Source organism: Solanum dulcamara, chromosome 7, assembly GCF_947179165.1.
Source record: "Solanum dulcamara chromosome 7, daSolDulc1.2, whole genome shotgun sequence".
NCBI lineage: Eukaryota > Viridiplantae > Streptophyta > Magnoliopsida > Solanales > Solanaceae > Solanum > Solanum dulcamara.
The window spans coordinates 4,489,918-4,514,479 of NC_077243.1; the positions used below are offsets into that span (position 1 = coordinate 4,489,918).

At 31.1% G+C, this 24,562-nt stretch overlaps 2 protein-coding genes across 2 annotated transcripts; one reads left to right on the top strand and one right to left on the bottom strand.

Annotated features, from left to right (window-relative positions):
- The first annotated feature begins 12,757 nt into the window (after window positions 1-12,757).
- Window positions 12,758-15,961, top strand: LOC129895863 (transcription factor ICE1-like). The gene is made up of 4 exons (XM_055971635.1): window positions 12,758-14,338; window positions 14,942-15,178; window positions 15,266-15,436; window positions 15,573-15,961. The coding sequence occupies exons 1-4, from the start codon at window positions 13,169-13,171 to the stop codon at window positions 15,657-15,659; spliced, it is 1,665 nt and encodes a 554-aa protein (XP_055827610.1). The 5' UTR covers window positions 12,758-13,168; the 3' UTR covers window positions 15,660-15,961.
- Window positions 15,962-17,406: 1,445 nt separating this feature from the next.
- Window positions 17,407-23,538, bottom strand: LOC129895862 (auxin response factor 2A). Its single transcript, XM_055971634.1, has 15 exons — window positions 23,076-23,538; window positions 22,879-22,994; window positions 22,521-22,616; window positions 22,312-22,368; window positions 22,004-22,159; window positions 21,834-21,918; window positions 20,993-21,083; window positions 20,752-20,916; window positions 20,181-20,300; window positions 19,891-19,966; window positions 19,636-19,807; window positions 18,582-19,531; window positions 18,316-18,506; window positions 17,968-18,164; window positions 17,407-17,824 (listed from the first exon to the last, which is right to left on the bottom strand). Exons 1-14 carry the CDS (start codon window positions 23,173-23,175, stop codon window positions 17,987-17,989), a joined length of 2,553 nt encoding a protein of 850 aa, XP_055827609.1. The 5' UTR covers window positions 23,176-23,538; the 3' UTR covers window positions 17,407-17,824; window positions 17,968-17,986.
- Window positions 23,539-24,562: the final 1,024 nt, after the last annotated feature.

The window sequence follows — 24,562 nt, forward strand, 5'->3', positions numbered from 1 at the left end:
TTTTCTTTAGCCATCTCTTTCTATCTATTCAAGCACTCTTCGATGCAGCGGGGACGAGATGATATGACATACTATGCACATACAAAAATGTTATCCTTCGTTTCGATAGAAAAATTATTAGTATCGAAACTAATAAATTAAAAATAGCTAAATGATAAGAGAAAAAACAATTACTATTAATAATTTTAAGAAAGTTATAATGAAAAAACAAGCATATTATTATTATTATTGAAATTTTTATATAACTTGTCTCCTAACCATCATATTAGGTATTACTACTTATGCAAGATCTAGTATACATATATACACACACATAACAATTTCTGCTAACATTAAAGACGACATTTTAATGTTTTGTCTATAAAGAGGTTAAGCAAATATTAAACTTATGTTTAAAGTACTTTGAAAAGGTAATTTTTTAAAGGCTATATTTGCGCAATCTTTAGAAATAGAGAAAAAATCTAAATGCGTTTTTTAAGAGGTATTTGCCGTAAATCAAACAGGAAGGAAAAGGGAATTGGGCCTCTATTATCTTGTTGGGGTGAAAGAACCGAACATAGCACTTGGATACTTGAGCTGGAGCCCAGATAACAGGGTTTGCCAGCCGAGTTTGATATTATTGGGCCGGGCTTTTGCCTTGTTAGGGAGATTTGCACAAATAAGATCATTTGGTGTTTGTTTAAATTTGAAAAAACTACTTAATTACGCATACTTTACTATCATATTTACTATTAATACCTATATTTTTAAAATATTACGTATCTTACCACTAATTAAGACTTTTCTATTATATATTGAGAAAGATACACTTAGGTACATGTATTTTTGCTATCAGATACACTAAAATAGGGAGAGAGACAAGTAAAATAGGGGAGGGAGGCGAGCGAAATTCGTATATATCCCAGATACATGTGAATTACACTAGATACACAGTAGATACATGTATCTGTATGTATTGAAATACCAGATACATGGACAGATTCATGCAAGAGTGGCGAGTAAGATGGGAGAGAGGCAAGCAAGATTTGTTATGTATCCTAGATACATGTGAATCCACTTGGATACTATGTATCTAGAATAAATTACACCTAATTTTGACCCAATATATCCGTAGATACATGTATGTCGATGTATCTGAATATATCTGGACGAACAAAAATATGATAAGATACATAATATTACAAATTAGAGTATATCTAAGTAATTAACTCATAAACTAGTGGGATTTAGGTAAATTATCCTTTAAATTTTGTCTTTATTTAAGTTATTTTTGCAAAATTAGTTGTGGAGCTGCTACACACCCAGTAGATGGGAAAGCTACACGTTCACAAGTTATGTCAAGGCATGGTTATAATTTTAGGACAATCTTCGTTGCATTTATCTTATTAAATTATTTATTTACAAATGTCGTCTTAATCATAGGTTACGTCGTGGGAGCAGATATAATTTTGATACAATCTTCATTATGTCTATTTTGTTAAATCATTCACCAATCACATCGAACTGACAAATTTTATCTTATACACAAATTATGTCGGATGGGGCATAACTTTAATTCAATCTTCAGTTTACCAGTTTTGTTATTGTTTACATGTCTTGTCATATTGGCAACACTTGCTTGTGTTCAATTATTCACAATTTTTATTGGATTAATATTGTTATAATCTTTAATTTTAATTATCTTGTGAAATTATTCACTAGTCTTTTTCAAATATGCAAAATTTGCATGTTTTGTTAAAAAAAAAAAAAACACTTAAAGCTTAAAAAATTAGCTTGGGTAAATTATTGAGGGTTCAAGTAAGAGTCCACCACTAATCCACTGTCCTGAATTTTGAGGTTTTATTTCACTACACTTTTGGTGAATTTTTTTAAATTCATAAGTATTTTTGGAGAAAATATTATAAAATGATCAAGAGTGACCATTTAAGTCACCGGCATGAAAAATGCTAACTTCAAATAAAAACAATTTAATAAACAAAGAATTTGAAGAAGTGGGGATTTTTTAATTTTTTTTTCAAAAAAAGGAACACAAATAAATGGTACCATAGAATAGATTAAAAGCTCTCAAATTATTTTCCTTCTTTTTTTCATCTTTAATGATAGTTATTTCCTCCCTCTGTTTCGAAAATTGGACAAATTGAAGACAATAGCCAAAACAAAAAAGGGATAATTATGGTTCTGAATGTTCACAAAAATAGGTATAAAATATATAGATTATATTTTATGCTAAATATTGTATGTATATATAATATATATCTCTAACTTCAAAAACAAATGACAATAGCAGCAGTAATGAAAGTAATGTCCCAATTCACGAGGAAAAGGAAGAAATGATAAAAGGTGACGTTGCTCTTTTATGAAACATGCACAAACCTAGCATCTGAATTGTAGCTCTTATTTTTTCTAATTTTTTTTTGTTTTTCATTCGGTATCTAATATTCATATTAATATTGATTAAATTTGAATTAGCATCAGAAAGTTCCACACTGAGGATAAAATACTTTCTAATAAAGATAATTTCGTACTTAAAAAAAATTGAATTCAAAATCTCTGATTAAGCATAAATAAATACTTATCACTCCATCGCAAATCTTTGATGATCTTTATAGCTCTTATTTATTGCTCCTCAACTGTCACTCTCCCACAACCCCACTCCAACATGTTTTTGGCCCTTTTGTTACTATCACTATTTATTATTGTATGTCACTAATGTTCAAAAAGAAAAAAAATCTAACATCTTTCACAATATATATGTCACTATGTTTATGCATATACATGACAATATATGTAAAGACATGTATGTTTTATTACCTCCACGAACACAAGATCCAATATGATAGGGAACCTCTTTGTCTTTGTCAATAATCTCTCTCTGATCATGGGGCGGATGCAACAATTTACTGTAAAAATTTAATAATTTTAGTCTAAATTTTATATATGTATCGAGAAACTTAATAGATATTTACGTATAATAAATTATGAAATTAATATTGCAGGTAAGTTATGAATTCGGAGACGAACAAAAATTTATCAAAATTAATAAACTTACTCATCAATCCGTCTCAAAATTAAAAACTTTATTAAAGAATGCTCTTTTCGTTACAATTTTTAATTCAAAATGTCACCCAACTAGCAAAATAGCTCAAAAATATTCTTTTATTTAATGATTGCTCCAAGCCAAGAAAAAATGGATCAATGTATATTTTATGTCATTTTTTTTGGGTGTGGAGGAGGGGGGGGGGGGGGTTAACGATAACAAATAAAACATATAACTTTTTTTTCTTTCGATTCCTTAAACATTAGGTATGAGTTTTTATTTCTAAACATTATATCATATTTCTTTTATTACATAACTAATCAGATTTTATTTCTCTACACTAACAATATTGGGGATTTATTTTACTAACTTTAAGAATCATATAATAAAAGAAAACAAATTCAATTATACCTAGTTATAATATATTACTTATAGTAACTTATATCTTTTAAGTCATCCCAACTTTAAGTCGAGGTCATAATTTATATGAAAGGAAACAATAAAATAAATATTTAGTTGTAAAATTAATGCACATAATTACAAAACATAAAATTGATTTGATATAAAATTTATTCGGAGCCCATAGAACATTAATCAAATTTAAATTACATACTGCAAAGAATAAAATATCTTCATTATTGCATCACAATCCATATCGATAGAGAGCAGAGGTTGAGCAAAAAGATGCTGAGAAAGAAAAAAAGATGAGCATTTGCTGGATATAAATGGACCCTTTTATTTGGGGGGGGAGGGGGGCATTAGAATTTAAAGTCTATAATTGGGAATTGGGTGCGGTAACAATTTAAGGCCCCCCACGGGTTTCTTGTCTCTCCCCACTTTAATTATTTTCCCCAACGCCTACTCAATTTTTTGACTAATATTTTTACAATCTTAACCCAAAGTTTATTTTTTTTTCTTCTAAATTTGCAACAATTGGAAGAAAAAAAAAAGGAACTTTGAGAAAATGTATAAAAATTGACTTTCTGAAATTGAGAAAATATGAAAGAAGAAAAATATTAGTAATTCAGTTCATTGGTAACAAACATTTTTCTCTAGTGAGGATTTGATTTTCATCTTATTATTTTCTCTTCTTTTTTTTTACGGTATAATTAAAAATAATTAATTTCGGGGTGCGGTGGAATATAGGATGAGGAGGAAATATTGTTTTCTTTTTATATTTTTCTAAAAAATAAATAATGATGAATTTATTTTTTTTAAAAGACGAAGAGATAATTGGATAACTTCAGTAGACTTGAGTTAATTCAAAGAGAATTGAAACAAGTTTAACAAATAAGGGTTACAGTAAAGTGGTAAATATTCTTTTATTCTTAATTAAATATGTCGAGTTTGAATCTTGAATGTGAAGACACTTTTTTTAAGGGGTGTTTATCTCCAATATGAGATTTTTCGGCGCGAATCGAAGTTCGATCAACACCAATATAAATATCAGGAAAAAAAATAATAAAAGTTGGCTTGCATGGAGACAAATTTTCAAAAATTGAAATTTATAAATTAACAATAATCTCAAATTAAAAAAACAACAACTATTATTTATGTTCAAGATGAATCAAACCCCATACAAAAGGCCAACTTAGCTAAAGCAAGATTCTTCACTTAAGATATTTCTTATACATATCAAATAATTTTTTAATATTAAGTGGACGCAAAAATTATTGAATTTCCGTTACTCAAAATTCATCCCTACTTGCATGGATAAGAGGCAATTTGTATAGTCAAAAGAGGCAGATCGATTAGGTCGTTAAGATTGCGAAAGGTGAGTTTAAAAGTGTTTGGACAATTTAGTGCATCCAATTATAACATGAAGTTCCCATAAAACTTCGATTCGAGGGGCCAAACAAATCACATGTACCATACACATTTCAATGTTATGTCAAATTACTTATTATTATGTTTGCTAATTATTTGGTTAAACAATATATATCAAAGATCATATACGAATATTAAACTATATGAAATGAATAAAATGTATTATAAACAAATAAAAAAAAAATTAATAGAGTATTAATTGTGCAACTTTTTTTAACATTATTAATATGGATTAAGCTATTGTTGCAATTAGGGGTGGGCATGGTACAGTAGTCGGTATGATATAATATTTGAAAAGTTTGGCTCGGTAATTTTAGTGTTCGATTTTTAAAAATACTTTATCATTGTCATATCAAATTAATTCGGCATGGTTAGGTATTTTTAAGTTTGATTTTGGTATTTTTTTTGATACGGTAAATCGATTACTATAGTTTGGTCAAATTTAATTTACATATATTTATATAATAAAGAATTATGACTTTGACTTTTCAAGAAACGTCGCAATTATATCATAATAATACCTTACACATGTGAATATTCAAGATAAAGTACAACAATTCTCTTAATTATTCAATCACCCAAAAAGAACATTAAAATCAAGATAGAATAGTCAAAATTTAAAAATCTAAATAATTAGTTACTATTTTATATATTTGCTAGTATTATATACTTACATATTTATGAAATTATATGTAACTATATCTTAAGTATGGTTATTCGGTATTTCGGTATTTTTTTAATAAATACCAAAGTAAATACCATATTGAATACCAAGCTTTTAAAAAATGTATACTAAATACCATAATATTTAAATTGCGGTATTAAAATTTTTGTTTTCGATATGATATTCAGTATCTATCATACCATGCCGATCCCTAATGTAACTATATACTTAAGTATGGTTATTCGATATTTCGGTATTTTTTTAATAAATACCAAAGTAAATACCATATTGAATACCAAGCTTTTAAAAAATGTATACTAAATACCATAATATTTAAATTGCGGTATTAAAATTTTTGATTTCGATATGATATTCAGTATCTATCATACCATGCCGATCCCTAATCGCAACATAGTAATTGAACTTTATTTTCACTAAATATTAGGTAACAATCATAAATAATGACTTCATAAGAAATAATATTGAGCTTGTGTTTTCAAACATATTTTGAAATGTTTTAATTGAGCTGAGAGTTTATCGAAAATTAATTTCTCTATATTTATAAAATAAGATTAAGATATACATCACCTTCTTTTATCATCACTTATAAGATTATACCAAATATATTGTTAAAGTAATCCGATTATATATATATTTGCATTGTCTGGTCAATGCTCATAGTATTTTGTGCAGGCATATATTTCATATTATCAATAGAACTAATGACTCACAAGATATGCACAACAATTTCCAGAGTTGTTCTAAAATTTTGAATATATATATATATATATATATATATATATATATATTATAAACAAGAGTAGTTTGCAATGTGGTTAAGTTAAGTGGTAAGCTGTGAAAAAATCACTTGACAATTTTAAGATAAAGTTAATAAATATTGTAATAAAAAATTTTAATTGAAAAAATAAAAGTATTTGAATTTAAAAATATTAAACTTTCAAAAAAAATATATTTTTGATTAGCTTAAAAGTAGAAACCTATGGTTGAAGAGTCCTAAATGAACTTTTACTTTTGAATAAACTTATCATTTTCAGATATTATAAAATAAATTTAAATATATTTAATTTAAATATTAAATTAAAAGGTAAAAATATAAAAATATAAATACAAATAATAATGATAATAATAAAATAATAGCAATAGTAATATTAGCAGTAGTAGTAATAATAAAAAAAAAGGAAAAAGAAAGAAGATAAATGAGAAAACGTATGGGGCGGGGGGGGGGGGGTAATCTTATTTTATAAAAATAACAAATAAAAGAATGAAAAGAAAAGGAAGATAAATGAGAAAAAAGAGAAAACGTAGGGAGTGAGAGGGAATATTTTATTGATTCCAAATATTTCTCTCAATTTAAATATTTAATTTATAAGAAAAATATCATTGTATTTAATAAATCAAGGATAAGAAAGAGTAACAAAAAGATTTTTTTAAAAAAAATAAATATTATATTTGAATTCAAATTTAAATGAAATTTGATTTGTAATAGAGTCCTAACTTTTCAGCTTCATATATATATATATATATATATTAAATATCAAATAAAATTAAAAAATATGATAGTAATAATAATAATAAATAAATAGTTATAACAATAACAATAACAACAACAATAATAAAAAATAAAGAAAAGAAAAATAAATGAGAACGAAAAAAGGGAGGAAGGGGGGAACGTAGGGGGGAAATAGAATTATTAGACGGATTTCAAATTTTAGCTTATAAGAACATATATGCATTTAATTTTTAAAATTAAATACAAAGAAGAGTAGTTAAAAAATCTTTCATTAAAAAAACAATATAATATTTGAATTAGAATTTAAATGAAATTTGAGTTAGAATAAAGTTCTAGCTTCTTAACTTTTTTTATACATACTCTGACAATTATATATAATATTAAGCTTCCTTCTCTTTTTTTTGTTATTGATCATTAATTTTATTGATTAATAGATGAGCGGTAGTCATATTACAGGCTAATATTTTTGCTATTATATACAGGTTTGAATTGAAGTACGTAATTTGTTTTGTTCTTATTTTGTTTGTTTGTTTTTTGATAACCTTTTATCGAAAATTTTAATCAAGCATTTTAGCTTTTTAAATGCTAACTTTCGTTATTGTTTTTATATTATTATTTAATTAAAATAAGTGTTCATATATTTTTATATGTGTGTGATGATCTATTTATTTAATCAAATGTTGCAGGAAATTTGGAATGAAGACAACAAGATTGAGAAATTGGTAATTCAATAACTTTTGTGAAAAGTTTTCTTATTTATTACCTTTTGACCTATTTAAGGTGTTTTTTTATAACATTTACATAACCGATTTTCTATATATTTTATTGATTAACACTGAATTTTTTATAGCCTATTCTACCCACATGTTGCATATGTAAGTAGTATCTAATAATACATAATTTGAAACTATATGATAAGTTTGTATTTAAACTCAGACTTTTTGAATTTTGATAATATTATCATATATACAGATCATTTTTAAACCTACCACTAATTTCAATTTATATTTGAATTATATATTTGTAATAGATATTAAGTTGGTTAGAATTCTCCTAAAATCATAAAGAAAAAAAAAGTAAGTTCCTCAATTTATCAGAAAATTAGTGTCATTATCTCCAAAATAATGAATTTAATAAGCATTTAAATATAAATAGTTAAGTAACTTAAATTTAAACTCAACATTTTATATATTGAAATAAAAAAAACACAACTATTTATGACGTGTAACACACACACAAAAAAATATTCAAAGTCAAACTAGCAAAAAATAATTAAAATATAGTACAAAAAATATACATAAAGATAGGTGGGGGGGGGGGGAGGGGGAGAGATAATACTTAAAATATATAATGAAGTAATTAGATAATACACATATTATTGTCCATAAATTTTAAATTAAAAAGATATGAATAACAAAATAAAAATTCAAATAATTTAGAAATTCAGGAGTAAACAAAATAATTAGATTTAATTTATATTAATAAGAAGGCACTTGATAATTATAAATTAATAATTTAAAACATGATTTGGTGTTTCTATTCATATAGATTTATTATGGGGCATAGTAGATCGGAAATGAGATGAAACATGAAAAAAGAAGAAGTACTTAACATGTCCAAATAAAACATCACAATCAAAAAATTTAAAAATAATAATTTTATATTATTGACGCATGAAATGAAACTAGTGAGATATCCAGGAAACGATATACATAAGGAAACTGCTATAATAGCGCAGACATATAATAAATGCTCAAAAAACAATAGTTTTTTCCCTTTTAAATGGGTGAAAATCATTTTTAATTAGTAGGTGTCAACTAAATGAGCGTGGTCTTTTATAATTTAATTTTTAAAAATAATTTTGCAAAGCTTTTTTATATGTTATTTTTAGATACCCTATATGAAACTATAAAATAAATTTATCAGAAATTATAAAATTATTTGTCTGTTATAATCCTATGTTAATAGTGATGTTAACAGATATTTTGTGATTCTTTTTCATATGTTCAAGTATGATAGTTATAATTATTTGATAGCTCTACTGATGAGAGTCAGTAGATATTTGACGAAGTATTTGAAGTGAACACAAGTTATAAAAAGCTATGAAATAACATTTTGTTCATAATAAATAGAAGAAAAAAAAAGGAATAGAAAAATGCATTCAAAACGGAAGAGGTTTTGACAGAATAAACAAGTATTGGAATAAGAATATAGAAATGATTGTGGTGTAGTGATAAATATTTTTTTATTTTTAATTAGATGACTCAGATTTGAGATACAGATATGAAATCACATCTGCTAGAGTGCATTTTAATTTTCACATTTAAATTAATATGCTTGATATAATTTCAAATTTAATCAAGATTTAATAAGAATATCGAATACTAATGAAGTGATAAACGTATTTTTATTTTTAATTATGGTCTTCAAAACTGAATATAAATATGTTTTTGTTACGAAATGTTTTTCCTCTCAATACAACTATCAAATATCGTGGGAAATCAAAATAAAAGAAGTAGTTAGATCGGAAGAGCACAAATTACTGTATCTTTAATGAAGAATGGCAGCCTGCTAATGATTAGTTTGTTTTGCTAATGACTGTTATGAAATTGGAGTTAACAGAGTTTGTTTTGTTATATATTTTTGTAAAGAAGAGGAAAAAGAATATTTTATTTGAAATTATGAAAATAAAGTTGAAAATTAGGTAATAAGTTATTGTTTTAATTTGCAATTCAACTCAAATTAAATTTAGAATTTTAATGACTATTTTTAAATAAAATAGAAATTATTCCTAAAAAATGAATTTATGATCAAACAAGTTTTATTCATTAACAATATGTAAGCCCATTCCCATCTACTTTTGTAACAATTTACGAGAAAGACGTGTTAATATTGAGAAAATAGGTGAGCATAACCCTTTAATTTTTTTTAAAAAAAATGCAAAGCCTTTTTATGTATTATTTTTAGATATTTATACATAAAAATTTAAAAATTCTTATAAAAATATAAAAAATAGATATTTTATAAAAAGATTATTAAATTATCTGTCTGTTACAATCGTGCATGTTAGTATTGATGTTAATAGATATTTTGTGATTTTTTTTGTCTGGTCAAGTTTGGTAGATATGCTTATTTGATATTTGTATTGGTGAGAATTAGTAGATATTTGACGGAGTATTCGAAGTGCCCACAAGCTAAATTGAATAAATTACAAAAAAAAACTAGAAAATAACATTTTGTTCATAAATAGAAATAAATAGAGAAGAAAAAAAGAAAGAAATAGAAAAAGGCATTGAAAATGGAAGAGGTTTTGAAGAAATAAACAAGTATTAGAAGTAGAATGCAGAAATAAGTGTGGTGTTTTGGTAAAATATATCTTTTTTTATAATTAAATGAATTAGGTTTGAGATACAAATATGAAATTGCACTTCGTTAGGATGTATTTTAATTCAAAAATATAAATTAAAATGCTTAATATAAATTTAAATTTAATCAAGATTTAATAAAAATACCAAGCACAAATAAAGTGATGAATACTTTTTATTTTTTAATTATAGGTTTTTTAGTCTAATTATGAATTCATTTTTATTAAGGAATGAATTACACTAAATATGAAATTACTCTATTATAAAATTGGAGTTTAACATAGAGTTTGTTTCGGTTATATTTTATGTAAAGAAGAGATAAAAAAATTATTTAGTATTATAAAAAATGGAGTTGAAGAATTATTATAAATATATTTTTAAATTAATAATTCAACTTTAAATTGAATTAAAAATTTTAAAGATAAAATACTGATTTTAAAATAAAATTATTTTATGATCAAATATATTTTAAAGAAATGAATCCGTTAACAATATGTAAGCCCATCCCTATTTCCTTTTGTAACAATTTACAAGAAAAGGTGTTAAAATTGAGAAAATAGGTGAGCATAGCCCTTTTACTTTAATTTTTTTTTCAAAAAATTGCAAAGCTTTTTTATGTGTTATTTTTAGATGTTTATACATACAAATTATTATTTTTTAAATAAAAATATAAAACATAAAATATTACAAAATTATTTGTCTGTTACAATTCCATTTTTTAGTAATGGGAAGCCCGGTACCCTAAAGCTCCCGCTATGCGCGGAGTCCGGGAAAGGGCCTTACCACAAGGGTCTATTGTACGCAACCTTACCTTACATTTCAGTCAGAGGCTGTTTCCAAGCTTGAACTCATGACCTTCTGATCAAATGACAACAACTTTACCCAGTTACTCCAAGGCTCCCTTCCTCCATTTGTTAGTATGTTAATAAATACTTTGTGATTCCTTTTTTTTTTCTGGTCAAGTTTGATAAATATACTTATTTGTATTGGTGAGAGTTAGTAGATATTTGATGAACTATATGAATGCCCACAAGTTAAATTGAGAAAGTAAAAAAAAAACTAGAAAATAATATTTTGTTCATAAATAGAAATAAATAATATAGAAAAAAGAGAAAGAAATAGTAAAGGCATTCAAAATGGAAGAAGTTTTAAAGGAATAAACATGTATAAGAATATAAATTAAAATGCTTAACATAAAGATTATGGTGCATTGATAAATATTTTTTTATTTTTAATTAAATGATTTAGGTTTGAGATATAAATATAGAATTACATTTCTTATGATGCATTTTAATTCGAATAAAAATTAAAATGCTTAACATAAATTTGAATTACTAATAAAGTGATAAATAATTTTTTATTTTAATTATGAGTCTTCGAGTTTAAAATATATTTTTTTGTTAAGAAATGTTTTACACTCAGTATAAGCTCACAGATTTAAAATTAAATGGTTTCGACACAACTATCGATAAAACACCTCGTATGAACTCGTAAATTTAAAATTAAGTGGTTTTAACGCAAATATCGATAAAACACCTCGTATGAACTCGTGAATGTAAAATTAAGTGGTTTCAACACAAATATCAATAAAACATCTCGCATTAACTCGTGAATTTAAAATTAAGTGATTTTAACACAAATATCAATAAAACACCTCATATGAACTCGTGAATGTAAAATTAGAAACCACAAATATCGATAAAACACCTCGTATGAACTCATGAATGTAAAATTAAGTGGTTTCAACACAAATATCAATAAAACATTTCGCATTAATTCGTGAATTTAAAATTAAGTGATTTTAACACAAATATCGACAAAACACCTTGTATGAACTCGTGAATGTAAAATTCGAAACCACAAATATCGATAAAACACCTCGTATGAACTCGTAAATTTGAAATTAAGTGATTTCAATACAAATATCAGTAAAACACCTCGTATGAACACGTGAATTTAAAATTAAGTGGTTTCAACATAAATATCAACAAAACACCTGGTATGAACATTATTTGCAAGCTATTACATAATAGCGGGGGTTCACTTTATGCGCATCCAAGGAATAGCGACTACGGATTTCTTTTATCATAAAAATAACACTTTGTATAAATACATAATTTAAAATTAAGTGGTTTCAATACAAATATAATAAAATACCTCGTATGAATACGTGAATTCAATGCAAATATTGATAAAACACTTTATATGAACACGTGAATTTAAAATCAAGTAATCACAATATAAATACCGACCATTGAGAAAAACAAAATAAAAGAAGTAGCTAAAGTGGAAGAGGCCAAACTAGTATCAACTTTAATGATTAGTTTGTTTTGGTTAATAACAAAATAAAGCCCAGATTTTTGCCAAACTTTATCCCTTCCAAATGAAGATCAAGAATCCAGCCAAAAAAACTAATCATTACAAACTGAGAACTGTTGGCTAACATTTCACTATAAAACCAAGCTTGACTTAGAGCAGTAATATTGTGGATTTGCAGAAGCAGAAAGTTTAGTAGTAGTAATAATAGTGATAGAAGAGAAGAGTTTTCTCTCTCTGTCACGTTGCCTCCTCTCTCATATAAAAAAGAAAAAAGCCATTTCCCTTTCTTCTCTGCTGCTACTGTAGGCTTTTTACCTTTTTTTCTGCTTCTTTTGAAACCCCTTTTAGCACAATCTTTTCTTGTTTTTGTTGTTTTTTACTAAGACCCTTTTGGTTATTCTTTCTCTTTTGAACCAAAAAAAAAAATGTTATCTGGGGTGAATGGTATGGGTTGGATGGATGGTAAGGAGGATGAAGGAACAGGTTCTTGGGTTAATCAGAATAACATGAACAATGAAAATCATCAACATAATAATGGTGGGATGGAGAACAGAAATGATATGGAGATGGGTGGACTTAATAATTTCAAATCCATGCTTGATGGTGAAGATGTAGACTGGTACATGGGCGGTGCTAGTAATAATCATCATAACAACAACAACAACAACAATGGTGGTGGTGGTAACATGCAGAGCCATATTTCTTTCCCTGCGAATTTCACTGAAGCTGACAACAATTTGCTTCTGCAGCCTGTGGATTCTTCATCTTCTTGTTCGCCTGGTTCTGGTAATGTTTTCAACAACCTTGACCCTTCTCAGGTACACTTCTTCATGCCCACTAAATCCACCATTCCTCCTTTGCTCAGTGGGTTATCCAACAACCCATTAGAGAACAGTTTCGATTTGGGCTGTGACAATTCGTTGGGGGTCTTTAATCGAGGTGGGAACGGCATAATGAATACTGGGTTTCATCATTTGAACGCACAAAATCAATTGGGGCCGAACAATCTGAGTTCGTTTCCTCAATTTACTTGTCCCAATCTGCTCCAGATGCCTCAGGCAGCTGGTGGGTTTGGTTCATTTGGGTTTGGGGACAACAATTCTGCAAACGGAAACTCTTTGTTTCTCAATAGGTCTAAGTTACTTAAGCCTCTAGATAACTTTGCTTCGATTGGAGCACAACCAACTCTTTTCCAGAAGAGGGCTGCTAAAAACTTGGCCAACAATGGTGAAAATTTGGCGGGGTTAGGTACTGAAATAGGGCAGTCTTCCAGCACTCTGGAAGGTTATGATAAGAATAAGGAATGGAACGATAGAAAAAGAAAGTACACCATCAGTGAGGAGATTGATGATGTTAGCATCGATGGAACTTTAAATTATGATTCGGATGATTTTATCGATAACTCTAATAAAACTGAAGATGGTGTTAAGAATGGAGAAAACAGCTCAAATGCAGCTAGCACTGTCACTGGTGCTGATCAAAAAGGGAAGAGGAAAGGGCTACCCGCCAAGAATCTGATGGCCGAACGCCGTCGCAGGAAGAAACTCAATGACAGGCTTTACATGCTGAGATCTGTTGTCCCAAAGATTAGTAAGGTAATAAATTCTTTTTACAGAAAATTCTCGTGAATTTCTATTATGAATTTAACATGTTTTTAGCCATTTACAATTATCAGCATTTAGCTTCCATTAAAGAAGTGTGTAATTTTTAGTTAACTTGTGTATTTATGATTAACAAGATTGAGTTTTGCATAGTTCAAATGGTTTGTGAATTAAGTACAAATTGATAGTATGGCATTTAATTCACTCACATGGAGTCTATGAGCTGATTTTTAAAAGCATCTTAATTTTGGACCACATAGGGAATAGAACTATTCTTGAAAGGTACCCTCCCCTACAGTAAAGAGTGTTATCCATTTCACTGGCTTTAATGTTGATTTTGTTTGAATTTTTGTATAATTGTTTGAGCTCCTATATTCAACTCAACCTTTTTTAATAAGTGGTTATTGGGATGAGAAATCACTCTTTCCCTCTTGGTGAGGGATTGAAAACCGTCCTCGTCCAACCAAGATAATGTCGATTGCTCATGCGACTCTCAACCTTTTACCTCTTCATCCATTGGGGTGGAGAATCTTAACCAATTTCTATGCCCGGGGAATTACCTTTATTCAGATTGTGATTTGGTTTGTATGTTGGCAGATGGACAGGGCCTCAATCTTAGGAGACGCAATTGAGTACTTAAAGGAGCTTCTGCAGAATATCAATGAGCTGCATAATGAGTTGGAGTCCACACCACCCAACTCTTCTTTGAGTCCGGCTACAAGTTTCTATCCTCTGACACCGACTGGACCAGCTCTGCCTAGTCGTATAAAGGAAGAGCTTATTCCGAGTACTTTTGCGAGCCCCCTGTCCAGCCCTACTGGACAACCTGCTAGGGTAATCTTTGCATCTAATATCTTACCATTAGAATTCATAATGTTATTGGTTTTCGATGATGCATTGTTGTTCTTTTTCTACTTGTAGGTTGAAGTGAAGGCCAGGGAAGGAAGAGCGGTGAACATTCATATGATCTGCAGCCGCAAACCAGGGGTTTTACTCTCAACAATGAGGGCTTTGGACAATCTTGGACTGGACATTCAACAGGCTGTTATCAGCTGCTTCAATGGGTTTGTGTTGGATATCTTCCGAGCTGAGGTACCTTCTTTCTGTTAACTTCCATCTTGGACAGTAGGATTAAAAATATGCTTCAAGTGAGCAAAAGGAACTTGATACAATCAATCCAGTTCTTTTACTTGTAATAGTATTAATTTTAGATTGTATTTAATTGCAGCAATCGAATGAAGGTCAAGACATCCATCCAGATCAGATCAAAGCAGTGTTGCTGGACTCTGCTGGCTTCCATGGGGGGATGATATAAGCTGCTGTGGTTTACCAAGGAGAGCCTCTATCGAAGATTTTGGACCTCAGGCTGCTATAGGCTTTTAGACTAAAGGACTTCCTATGTTCCTTTCCTAGTTATGTTTTCATGCTATTAAATGGTTACGGACCATTGTGGTCCGACCCTTCCCGGAACTCCGCACATAGCGGGGAGCTTAGTGCACCGGACTGTCCTTTTTTTTTTTTAGTCAGTTATATTGGTGTTTTCTTTAGGAGAAACATTGAGCATATTAAGCTCCAAAACTGAATGCTATAATATTCCTTTCACAAGTTTTTAGTCCAGCAGGATCCTCTTTATTCAGAACATTTTTTACATTAGCCGCTTTTCACTTCAGTTGAGAAAATGAGAATTCAGACACACACATACAAATATATATATTTATTTCTCAATTGAATTAAACTTTTGCCAAATGAAAATCCGATTAATACAATAACATTTTTGCAACGATAATTGTGTTAGACAAATATAGCAACTCTGATAAGAATAAGAAAATAATGTGGAAATAGAAATACAAAGATTAAAGATTGAATTTATACGTAAAATTTAAGAATAAAATTCTCAAATTTCAAGATGAAGTACTAAGAACCTAATTGATTTTACTATATTTAAAAATTAGTGGATTAAGGCTAATTATTCATGAACTAAGATCAAAACTCTTATTTATTTATTTTTTAAAAAAAGAGAATAATTATTATTTCATTACCTTCTTCAATTAAAGATTTCAAGTTACGAATTAATTTTACCTCTGAAAAGAAGACAAGCTATCAAACAATAATAAATTAATAATATTGTTCTTGTAAATAAAAAAATTAACAAAATTCACTCCTGGTAAATATCGATCCCAAATAACATGAAATTTCAATCTTCTTTTATGGCAATGATTAAATACTAAAATCTAAGTAAAAAAAAAATTAACTATAAAAACATGTAAAAGTACTGCCAAAATTCTTCCCAAAAAAACTAAACTAGATAACAAAACTAAGGAAAGAAACTGACGTGAGAATCCTTGGCACCAAAACCCCACGCCTAAACAAACCCTTTTTGGGGCATGAATCCACGTCCAATTTAGGAACTTTTTGGGCTTCTTTCTCAACCAACATTGGGCTGAAATTTCAGCTCCTTTCTTGGGCCCTCTTCTTGGGCTCTATGTGGCCCCAATCTTCCTCACTTGAACCATGAAATACATGTAGCACTTAACTCATTTCCGGTCACACTTTTCGAACTCGTTCTTGAGCTTTCTTCCACAATAAGTAACTTCTTAATTTCCCATTAAAATCCCTCAACTTTAATGGAAGTATGTTACGGTGGATGCTATCAAACTATATTTAGTTTTATCATATAGAATATAAGTGAGTTCATGTTCTTTCCCGTAGTATACAACTGAAATTTGGTAAGCTTGCCATTTTGGTCTTCTAACAAACCAATCACCTAAAAGGAAAAACAAGCAGGATATGTATCTTAAATCTGTGTCTAAGCCTTAAATAATACCATAAAGAAAAACAAACACTTTAGTCGACAGAGCATCAATAAATGGCTTTAAAGATGCCAAACAAGCAACAAGTCAAAATGCAATTATTCACATTTTACCTATTCCAAAACGATCTTAATGTATGAATGCTTTACTGAAGCATTGCAGAACACTGAAGCAAGAATAGATAGGCCAAGGACCAAAATTTATCTTCTGCTGTCAATTATTATGACCAAAATTGCAGAACACAAACAGCTGTTCACTCAGAAAAAACTACTTTTCTATCGCATTACCATAATTGCTGATACAAAATATGTTATCTGCCAAAAGCAGTTGGATACCACTTCCACAAAAATCAACAGTAAGGCAGGTACATAGTTGAATCGACATCTTACTTACAGCTGAGCTACAGAAATTGGTAAACGGGGGTATGTACAGAGTGAGATTGGCATAAGCAAGGTTAATGATAATTTACATATACTATGTATAGATAGATTAGGGGCCAGATATTGGCTCCAAAAAGGGGTCCAAAACTGCAAATACTGAAGCTGCATTTACATGAAGAGACCATCCCATCCAGAAGTCAAAGGGAGTTGATATTGTAGGTTATATTCAAAAATCCCCAAAAAAGCAACACTTAGGTGGATAAAAGCCATCTCCTTGCAATCTTATAAACCTGTCAAATACAAAACAACAGTAATTAAGCAACTAGAAAAAACAACTGGAGTCATCTCCCACTCTAATTTACAGGGAAAATGTTTTCAAAAAACTGAAGCAGAAAGGAATCACTTGCTCTTCAAGTAGATCTTTTCCGAGTACCTCGATTTTGGAGGAAAACCTAAGATTCTTCTTGACCAGATTCAGAAGGAAGTTGCAGATTCTTCACTACTTTAGCTTCTGAGCCCTCTGCGACGGAAGAAGTGTCTTCGCCTTTTGAATTAAGAGTCCCTGGATTCATACGCTGCACCTCCACTTTTGTATAGATGAAAATCTTGCGAACCATACCACAAAATTCCCTGTTTCAAACAAGTGTTAAGCCAGTATGATAATATAACAAACACAGAAAAACAGCATTGATCTAGACAAACTACACACGCAAGCAGCGCATAAGGAGGAAACAAAATAATCACTTTGATGTATTAAAAAGCAATGAGAGTAAGTACTCACTGCCATGGATCATCTCCAACAAGCATCATGTCACCCTCATCATCAGTGTATACAACCAACCAACTCTTACTCCGAGCCTTGAGTTCACCATTAAAATCAAAAAGCTGATCCAGTTCAGCAATCAATTCATCATAATTGTTGAACTTCGCAAGATCCACGGACCTTCCGAGTGCTGTACCCTGTTTATGAACCTGAGGCAAATATAAATCATTAGAAATTTCCTTAAAACCAACAGCCAAAGTTGTGACAAAAGACCAAGTTTAAACCTTTGTGCAGCTCCTTGTAGAACTACTATGACTTTTGCCATCCCTATCTCTAGCAGCAAGATGAAAAGTATGAAATTGTTTGTCATGATCAATAGCTGCAATTCCATCATCCACCTTTGATCCCTTTGATTGCTCAGACCTTTGATCAGAATCAGTAGCAGGGGATTGATGAGGGTGTATACCAATATTCATTTCACTTGCTGGATCAATCAACGAACCTTTCCGCATCATAACAGGATCTGTGCAAATGTTACTTGTCAGGGGAATGCCAAATAATTTGCAGTTGCGCTCTTTGGGTTTCACAGCCTCGGGCTGCTTTACTACAGTGGGTTTATGCATCATTTCTCTTGAATGAGAGGAGAGCTGCATGTAAGGCGACACTGGTTGAGGCATAATCCAACTTCCCTGCTGATTCGCAACCCTATGACCAGGGAGGACTGAAAACTCACCAAAACCACTATACCTAGCATCTCCCCGCATTTGATAGGGAGCATCACCTCCTAGGCCAGGAGCTTTTGAGCCTGAATCCATCAGATTAAGAGAGAGACTGGAAGACAATAGAGACCATGGCTTTCCCAATAAGCTAAAATCCTTTTCCTGGTCTTGTGCTTGTTGCTTCACCAAGCTAGCACCAAATGCTGCTTGGTCGGCAGAGGGTAAACAGAACCCATGGGAGGAGTTATTTGGCACTCCAAAACCTGATAATAAATCTGTGAGAGATGACTCAGGCCTCGCTAAAGGTAGCCATTTATCTGAAAGATATCTCTTTGATGCAGGATGAATATCAATCCTTTCATCATTCACTGATGGTTTCCATATCATTGGTTTCTCAGACAAGTTTGTCTCATTACTTTCTGCAAAACCGCCTCTAAAGGTCGATAACTCTTGACCTTGCAAGACCCTCGAAAATCCACTGGCTTGGGAATGGTCTGCTGTTACTCTGGATGAACCTTATAACAAAAAAATCAGAAAGTACATGACAATTACTTAGCTTGAACACAAGACTTATAAGGTGCAAGATACTGAATAGAAAAGATCAGGATGAGATATCCACCTTCCCTAGTAAGGACAGATGAATCAGGAGATGAGGGCAAAATACTGGATCTAGGCCTTTTTGGCCTTGCGACTGGAGGTGCATTAAGTGCAGGAGGGCTAAGAGCTGGTTCTATTTTCCAGGGTGAAACTCGGTCTGGCCTTGGAATGCTAGAATTTTCATCCCACCGAACCTTTAAAAACCATTAATGAATGACTTTCAATGTGATATGAGGTAAAAGAAACAGTCAAACTAGGAAAATAAAGTAGAAACTACCTTCAGACACCTCCACTTAGATTCAAGCCACCTTTGGGGATCAGCATCTTCAATGCCAACTATAGTTCCAGTAAACCTATAACATCGTAAGTTAATTAAATCAGAGAATTGAATAGAAAATTCACTGCTACAGAAAAAATAAATCAACAGTCTAAAAGATCAACAGCCAGTCACTAAATGGCTGTCATTTTTTCGGGTTAATTTAGAAGTCCATTACACAGGTCAAGATTACAACCAGCAACTCACAATTAAATAGTAAAAAGATTAATATAAAATAAACAGCAGCACACCTCTGCTCTGGAGATTCTTCACCTTCGAACCTCATCTTAAACCTCATTCCAATAGAGTAATTGTTCTTCACAGATTCCGTATAGTGGTCATATGGAACTATGAACTCAGCAGGGCTTGTCCTGTAACATAAACAGTATGTAAGGAAGGTTAATCATTTTGTCAAAATATTGAACACCAACAATAACTCAAAAATCTATTTCTCACCCTACTTTCCCCAATAAAGGGACATATAAGATACCAATAAAAAAATAAATGGGCTTCTAAAGTATGTCAAGTTATTGATACTAGAAGCCATAAAACATATGTAGCAGCCAGTTATTCTAGCGTGCAACCGATTAAGATAAAATCATTGCCAAATGCATAGAGGACAACCAATGAAACAACATGCACTATTAATACGAACCACTGGAGAAATGCTATAAAATGTTTCCAAATGTATAAACAATGAGCTATTGATTCCAAATTTCCAACCTCTGGAGAAAGACTACATGTAACATTTAGCTAATAATCAAAGATCTATATTTACGTCCTTTAAGTCGGTGCTTTATTCAGTTATTTCAGACCAGGTACCTTGGTTTGTAATACACAGTGAACATCGTTTTTGTCTGAATGGCATGCCAAGCTGTCGCAAGTACACCAAGATGCATGCTATGACTGGATATCACCGATGATGGAGCATTCCCCTGCTGTCTCATGGCACGTCTAACTCCAACACGAAGCTCCCCATTCTCACCTCTAGAGTAGCACAACACTAATAGTCAGACTCTAATAATGGAACAAATAAATTCAGAGAGGGTTTCACGAATCAAACCTAAGAAATATGAATGCATCCCCAGCAACAAGCCTCTTTGAACTAACGAAGACACTCCAACCACTCTGAAGAAGATGCCTCCTAGGTTGGCCTGGAGTTCAAATGCTTGGGTGAGAAACATAGCAGAGGTTACATAGCAGGAAAAACACACCGACCACTCCAATAATGGCATATACAGTGAACGGTTAATAAAGAAGCATGCTACCGGACTTCCAAAGACAATTACGAATACGAAGAAAAGGATAATTGAAAATCTAAAAACTTGGTGATTACAGAAGCACAAATTTTGTTAACCAACTTCTCCCCTCCCCTCCCCTCCTCCAACACACCATCTGAAAGAAGAAAATGAAAAATCAATATTTGTTCTTAACATTTTTCTTTTTTTGAGTTGTGACACTATGCTATCATATTTTTTAGTTAATTTATTATATAGATAACCAACATGATATGAAAAACGCAGAGACAGTGGAATTCCTTAAACAGCTAAAGTATCGTTCAAATGAAATTTACATCCCTCTTCTTGCTTCAGATTTCCTTTATGCAAAATCCCAAATAATTTAGTCGATATTTTTACAAGTGACACATCTCGTTTGTAGCAAACTTCATTTGGCCGCATGATTACAAGAATGCAGCTGGTATGGTACACCAACAATAGCATTTAATAGGGAAGAATGTGCTGTGTGATGGTGCATCTCTATGTTGCACTCTGCAACCCCACACCCCGAAAGGAGGCCTTTATTGCCTTCCGCTTAAGCTCTCCAAGGGCATAAATTAAGCAAACAAGGGTGGAGGTGGTAAGCTTTATAGACATAAGGTGATTAAGATTCTGCTAGCATCATACCCCGGAATATATGCCTGAATCGCCACTCATTTCCATGTAAATCTTTTGCCACCAATTCCTGTGTCGGAGGCTGCCGAGACATATCCTGTTAATGATGTAAATAAAGACCATTAGTCACTCTATTTCCCCAATACCGGGAGCATGAACACATTAAGAAATAGTCTTCTAACCAGTTGGGGGAGGCATTCATCAGCATGCCGTCTCAAGACGGAAAATCCACCATGAGTGCTTGTATCAGAGGCTGTTAGTGTCTTACAAAAAGAGTGTACATGAAATCGTGGCGGAGGAGGGCGCATAGGTTCCTTCTTCACTGTATCCTCATCTTGCTACAACAGTCATTTAGAATATTAGATAATATTTTCAACTAATAACTCAAGATTTGAATAGCTACACGTACTTTATTCAACACGAGATCAGAAAACTGAAAATTGAAAAATAAAACGAAAAAAGTTAAATATAAACATAATGGTAAACCTACATTTGGCTCCGGCATCAAAGTCACTTGTGCATACACCTCATCAGTATCTGGTTCAGCCTGAAAAAGCAGTCAAAAGTTAATACAGTGACACCAGGTAAGCACAAACTGTATAGATCAGAATGTTCATAAAATGAAAAAGGACTGTAGGCTTAAAATAAAATAAAAAAATCCGAACACGTTAACACGGCAGCATTAACCAAAACCATTACCTTTAACAGGACATTCACCACACGGCATAGGATCTTAGAAGGAAGATTATACAAAGGCATCTGCTGGTCAGCCACTTGATTTGTTGATGCTTCAACCTATCATACAAACACCTTCGATTACAGAAAGCTCTATTGCAAATTAGTTACAGCGAGAACTAAATTCCCTCAAACAAACCCCCTCCCACAAAAGAAGAAAGGATCGTGATTGAATTAAAGCTGTCAAGATACAAACATCATTACGAGAAAACAGAGTATCTCGGTAATGCATGTTCAACAGTGTGTTTGAAAGTGAAATTGAACAATGGATTCAAATAAAACGGAGGTAGAAAACGGAATAAAAGGTTTTTTAGAAACAAACCTGCTCGATATGACCTTGAGGGAAATAGTACACCAGCTCACCCTCGAGAGGTACCGTCACAAGTGGACCGGCACATGAACGCCAAAGCTCCGTGTACAACGCCATATCAGCATCAACTTTGAAAAAAATAAAAATAAAGACAAATAAGAAAACTCACTCGTTATGTTACAAATCACTACAAAAACCGGTCAAATTACCTTTTCCGGTACCGGAAGTACTCCTTACAGTCTGTGAAACCGGCCTAGAGCCATCATTTGGCTCGCTGTAACCTTTAATCGATACCTCCGAAGTAGCCATTTCCGTACACTAATTCTTAAAACAGATCTCTCATCTCCACACTAATCAATTCCAAACAAACACAAGATAAAAGTTCTTTCTCCAAAATTCACCAGAAAAAACAGTGAACTATACCATCAATTGTTCATCAGAACCCCAAAAAACACCTTCCTCAGCTCAAAAACATGCAAAACTGGAAACCAAACTAACCGTAAAAACAGTAATCAACACTCAAAATTGAAGTTCAACAACTTTCTCGCTCTAGTTTCTCTCTCTCTATATGCGTGTGTATGTATCTATCTTCAATGGATAGAGGGAGGAGCTCTTCTTCATGTAGTGATGAGAGAGAGAGAGAGAAAAAGATACAAAAGCATTGACGGAAAGAGGCAGAGCCTTTCGATAACCAAAGGGGTCAAAACGGTTGCAGCAATCATTTCAACCGCGGTTAAATTTTAACCCGAGTTGGGTAACTTGCTACAGCCCGTTTATTTCAACTGGGTATAGCCGGTCATCAAGACACTCTCTAGGGGGACAATTCATAAAGGAGGTATTAACGGCGTGTACGGTTAGACGTTTGGTGCTGTCATATTCTCATTGGATTTGAGACTGACGCCGTTTGCTTTTGGCCGTTAGTTAGTATATTACGCCTACCTACTCTTTTCTCGGTAATTTTAGTGGTAAACAAATGGTACTCTATTTCTTATGAAATCTAAATATATTTTAATTAACGTGGTATTATTTGAATTTTAAGAGTTTCAATTTTAATCATAAATATGAATATGAGAAATTTTACAAAAATATTAAAATAAAATACAAAAAGTGTAAGTTCAATGTTGTGATTCATCAAGCTGAATGAAAAAATTAGGTTGGATTCTTAAGTCATCTTCAGAAAAAGAATTTTAAATACTTTGGGACTATTATCCAAGATAATAGGAGATTGGAGATTATGTGATGCATCGCATTAAGAGTTTGAAATTGAGGCTAACATATAGTGTTTGTATGATAAGAAGGTTATCGTACGGTGTTTTGTACGATAAGAAGGTTATCGTATGATTTCTTTTTATGATAAAAAAGGGTCACTGAAATTTAAAGCAAATTTTACAAAATAGGGGCAAGACTAATTTTGTGGGGTGGGATGTTGATCAATCAAAATATATCATGTATAAAAGACAAAAATTACGAAAATGATAATGTTGAGAAAGATATGTTGCCTTATTAGGAAAGATATAATCAAATTAATGTATTCAGTAAAATAAAATATGTGAAGCGAGTTTGAGATAATTTTGAGATGCTTAAAGGAGATCACAAATGCACCAAAGAGGAAGTGTTGGATGATAATGGTGGGAGGTCTGATGAAAAATAGAATTAATCATGCATAACCAGAAAAAGTTTTGGAATTATTAAAGAC